Source organism: Octopus bimaculoides, chromosome 17 (genome assembly GCF_001194135.2).
Source record: "Octopus bimaculoides isolate UCB-OBI-ISO-001 chromosome 17, ASM119413v2, whole genome shotgun sequence".
Classification (NCBI taxonomy): domain Eukaryota; kingdom Metazoa; phylum Mollusca; class Cephalopoda; order Octopoda; family Octopodidae; genus Octopus; species Octopus bimaculoides.
The window spans coordinates 27,390,298-27,395,783 of record NC_068997.1 but is presented as its reverse complement, the minus strand read 5'-3'; the positions used below and the strand labels follow the sequence as shown (position 1 = coordinate 27,395,783).

Sequence of the window (5,486 nt, the reverse complement as noted above, 5' to 3'; positions counted from 1 at the left end):
ATATATATAATTATACTTAGAAAATGAAAATTTTGTAGTGTGTAAACAAATTCGGTTATTTTCGTAACGCTTGTTTAAAAGATTTGTTGTAGACGTTAGGATTTTGAGGCGTTCAGTTAGACAGAGGTCACAGCGTCTGTTAGTTGGGTTATAAGAATTTGCTGTTTTTAGTATATGCTATTTTAGTTTGTATTCTATTTTATTGTCCTTTAATTCCCAGATATAGCTACTAAGTCCTGTTGAATTTGCCTTTTCTCTGTTTTTAAAGCTAGCTTGGTGTTCAGTGTATCTGAGGCGTATTTGGTTTTTCGTGGTGCCAATGTAAGGTCCACTTTGCCTTTCATCCTTTCGGGGTGAGTGAAAAAAGTACCAGTTAAACACTGGGGTCGATGTAATCAGCTATCCCTCAAAATTTCAGGATTATTATAGGCACACAAACCAGTAAAAATCAAGTTGTTTCTGTGCACATTCTCTGCAATCACGTGTATATACATGCTAACGTGAAAACACATACATATACATACGTATAAACACAGAGACACAAAGACACAGACACAAGCATATGCATATATAAAACATATATATACATACTTACATACATATACATATATATATATACACACACACATATATGTGTATATATATATATATATATATATATATATATATATATATATATATACACACACACACACATATAAATGTCCCTATATATGTGTCAGTATATGTAAATACATATATATATACACACACACACACACACAAATATATGTATGTATGTATACGCACACACGCGCACACAAACACACACACATACACACACACTCACGCACACGATTACACACACACACACAAGTATTTTCTTGTATTTGAAAATCGACCAAAAATGTACTTATATAATGACCTAATTATTTCCTAAAACAACTCCTTTTGTTTCACCTTATTATTTAGCTAATCCGATTATCACCCTTGGTTTTGATGTGTTTTTTTCCCTCACTAATCCTAATATCAAGTGACCGACTTGTATTCACTCTTACATCAGAAATATGTCGAACATGACGTAGGAGACATATACAGGACATTACACAGTGAGGGCATTCCTGGAAAACATATGTAGAGTGCAAACTGAGCAATTAGAAATTATTAACGCAAGGAATATAGATAAATAGCGAGAGACAGATAAAATGATAGAGAGAGAGAGAGGGGGAGAGAGAGAGATACACATATCATAGCATATACGTTTTACGCATATTTGTGTGTGCGTGTGTGATTGTGTATTTGTGCGATCGTGTGTTTGTCAGCTTGGGTATAGTGCAGCTGACCTTGCTTAGCGCGTAAATACATACATACACACATACATACGCACAGGCGCGCGTGCGCCCACACGCACACACTTGCAGACATTAATGAATGTTTAAGTTTTCTTCCTAACCGTAAGGTCGCGAGTTCGATACCGCCAAGAGGTACATTTGAGAAATGTCATTGTTATAGCCACAGTTCGACCCAAGCTTCGTGTGTCAAATTTAGTAAACGGAAATTTTGTGTCCCGTTGATTCTACCCGAGAGACATGTTAAGACCGTGAAATTTCTCTCCCGCTTCGATCGTTGGTGTCACGAGTAGGTTATCTATTGGATTGAACAATTGTATATTATCCGTTGAAATATATATGTCCTTATTCAGTTTTATTTCAAGATGAGTGTTATACCTGTTGTTGGTGTCTTAGATATTGTAAGTAACAAGCTCAAAACCTGAATCGAAAAGGTTGTGAGTTATTGTAAAATTTAAGTATCTAAAGAATGCAACATTGCCTGGATAGCACAGTTCCTCTGTTCCTGAAATCTGAATGAAGTGTAACCTTAGGCCACTGGTTGTGGGCGGCTGATACTTCATGATGCTCTGCAGTCAAGTTGATTTGTTAAACAACAATAGTAAAAGTAATAGTTTTTAATTTAGGCGTAAGGCCAGAAATTTTGAAGGGAGGAGAGCAAGTCGATTACATCGACCCCAGTACTTGAATAGTGCTTTATTTTATAATTTCCAAGAGAATAAAAGAGAAAGGTCAGCAATTTAGAAGGGAGGAATTTGTCATGAAGAGCAGGAATAAATTCTGCGCAGTATCTTTTCCGACGCTCTAACGACTTCGCCAATCCAGAGTGAGTAGTAGTAGTAGTAGTAGTAGTAGTAGTAGTAGTAGTAGTAGTAGTAATCTGGACATACTTACCCAGTGTGAAAACGATCATGGGGCTTAGCTTTCCATCCCCTCCGTTACTGTAACCAAGCACTCTTAGATTGTAGAGGACACCCTTGCGTATACCGTGAATTATACCCATATTTGTATCACGTGGCATTAAGTAGTCACGTGCCGTTCTGATGTCATTATTCAGTACCCACACGCGAACCTAGTGATAAAAATAGGGCGATATTAAAGACAGGGTATATGAACAATCGGATGGATGGAGGGGGAGCAAGGAGGGAGGGAGAAACAAAGTGAAAGAAGAATTTGAGAGAGGGTGGGAAGGAATTTCGGAGGTATGGATGGATGGATGGATGGATGGATGGACGGATGGACGGACGGACGGACGGACGGACGGACGAACGGTTTGGGAGGTCATGTTTGAACAAAAAGTGAAACAGCAAATTCACATTACTGAATCAAATACAGCACATACATGGAGATATTTCATATATGTATGTTTATACGCGTATAATATATACACATATGTATGTATGTATGTATGTACGTATGTATGTATGTATGTATGTTCGTATGTACGTATGTTCGTATGTATGTACGTATGTATGTACGTACGTATGTATGTATGTATGTATGTATGTATGTATGTATAGTAAAATCGATAATCTATTTCGTTTTTGTTTCTGGTTTGCAAGATTTTAGAGATTCTTATAGAAATACCTGTAATTACGCTGTCAAGGGTTATTCTAGGATGATTTGAAAGGACGTTTACATACTGCAAGGTTTGGTTAGGCTTGTGGAATGGGTAGTATAAAGTTTTATTTAAATTGAGAGTGAGATCCAAAAACTTTACCACCTTGATATTTGTTTTAAAAGAGATACTAAGATTGTAATTATCAAAAAAAGTTTTTTTAGTTTCTTAGTTCGTTCAACCGCTGGTCGAGATAATCCTCAAGTGGTAGGAGTGCATCGTCCCTGTAGAGTCCACCAGATATATTAGGGAAGTGCTGCTTGATCTGTGAGAGAAGGAACAGATCCACGAGGTCTGTAACTTGGGCTGAGTCAGAAGAAACCAATGTTATATCAAGATAGTCAATAGAAGTACTCCGAGTCCAGTTATTATCCTTGAAATTAATAAGAGCCTTCCTCGCGGTCAGAATTATATCCATGTCAGACTGTGGGATATTTGCTTGGTTTCGAGCAAAAATCAATGCTTTATTTAAGAGAATCGGAGATATCAATGCATAGTAGTTTGATATATCAAACTAATATATGTGTGTGTGTGTGTGTGTGTGTGTGTGTGTGTGTGTGTGTGTATTGAAGAAAGATTTTCTTGAATAAAAAATTCTTTTAAAAACTCACTAAAAACATAAACGATTAGAATGACGAATCTTTTGAAGAGAAACGTTCTTTCCAGCATATGCATCATTATTACTTCGTTTAAGATTTGAGACAGAATACATAAATTTGTGAATGTGTGTATATGTGTTTGTATGGCAATATATGTATGTGTATGAATGATATTTTGCTTATTTTCTTATACTTTTCTAGCGTCCACACTTCCCTCCAACTGAGAGAGATCGGTGTGGTTGATGTTCTCGTTTAATAGTTGGAAGTTGAAGGTTGCAGAAAAAAACATTAGTAGATAAGAAATTCCCGAGGGACAACCTTCTGTGGATGAATCATCGGGTATAAATGTTGGTGCAGTACCTAACAATTGGATTGGACATGATATGGATTAGAAAGACAAAGGAGAAAATAGAGGGACGAGTGAGTCAGGAGTGCATTAGTGGAAAGTGGCAGGAAATGAGTCAGACTGGCGGACCTGTGGCTACTATAGTCGCAGTAGAAGATTAACCGGGAGAGGACAGTGCGTCAGTTGGCCAAAGTTCCAAAGATTGGTGAGTGGTTGTCGTAGCCTTACCTTGTAACCTTTCAAAGCTTCCTCGGTGTTCCCAGTTGATATTCCTCTCCAAGTAACCTTAACGGTGTCAGGCCCGTGGCTTTTGACTCGAATAATCCGTGGGTATAAAAGTGGGGCTGTAATTAAAGATTAAATACATTTCGTCAGCTTTTACACGACCTACACTTAACTTACAAATCCACATCCAATTAAACTCCAGTTTGCAAACACTCAAGCTACATTCATTACAGTCAATTATCAATTTACACTCTACTTACATTCCACCTAACACTTAAGCGACGCTCAACCTACAATCCTCCTAATTTCAACATAGAATTTACCCACAAACTCCATTCTGCACTCATTTGATCTACGAAATACCTATATGCTACTTACACACAAACTGCACGCAAGGTACACTCCACCTACACCCAGGCTAAGCTCAATCTACTATTCACTTCCAGATAATGCCCACTCTGCACTCATTCAACTTATATCTGATCTACACACAACCTGCACTCAAGCTACACTCTACCTTTGCTTCACCGCACTCAATCTACACCCAACTCACAATTCACCTTCAGACAAATTCAACTTCGTATTCATTCAACCTACACTTTACCTGTATTCCATCTACATTCACCTAAAGTTTTGACATCGATTTGTTCGACTAAACCCTTGAAGGCGGCGCCCAATGACCGAAGCAAGTAAAAAAGATTTTAAAAAAGTAAACATTTCCAAATTCAATTTCGACTAAACGAATACTCATCCAACACCCAACACCCACTCAGCCTCTACTCAACCTACACTCAGCATCTACTCAACCTACACTCAGCATCTACTCAACCTACACTCAATCTAGAACTATACAGAAACAACATACACACACATATACTCACTTACCTTCACCTTTAGTTGTAATAGTTGCCCTTCTACTTGGAGGGCCAGGCCCGGCGCTGTTGTATACCTGGACGTACATGTAATGATCGGAATCATAATACCTGAGGCCAGTTATTAGGCCCCAACTTCTTTGGCCAGGATATGAAACCCCGGTCACTAAGGGGTCAGCTTCCCATCTGTTCCAGTAGGTGATCTGAAAGTATATGTTAAAGTATACATGGCAGATGTGTTACGTGAGTGGTGCGAGTGAGTACGTGTGGTGGGTATGAGTATGTGTGCTAAATATATGTATACATATACGTACGCACATACATACATGCATACATATACGTACATATATATGTGTATGTGTATATATATATATGTGTGTGTGTGTGTGTGTGTGTGTGTGTGTGTGTGTGTGTGTGTGTAAAGAGAGGCGAGAGGGATAGATAGAGCGATAGATAGATATAGATATATATTCATGCATGTGTATGAATTATGTACGT

The 5,486-nt window shown here is 37.9% G+C and overlaps 1 protein-coding gene across 1 annotated transcript in view; it reads right to left on the bottom strand.

The window, feature by feature from the left end:
• Positions 1–5,318, bottom strand: part of LOC106879319 (contactin) — a 27,443-nt gene extending 22,125 nt beyond the window's left edge. The window contains exons 1-3 of the mRNA XM_014928829.2: positions 5,002–5,318; positions 4,120–4,235; positions 2,223–2,400 (exon numbers count right to left, since the gene is read on the bottom strand). Of these exons, the coding sequence (XP_014784315.1) occupies positions 2,223–2,400; positions 4,120–4,235; positions 5,002–5,077 (370 nt within the window). The 5' untranslated portion in view covers positions 5,078–5,318. The remainder of the gene's footprint in view (positions 1–2,222; positions 2,401–4,119; positions 4,236–5,001) is intronic.
• Between the last annotated feature and the right edge of the window lie 168 nt (positions 5,319–5,486).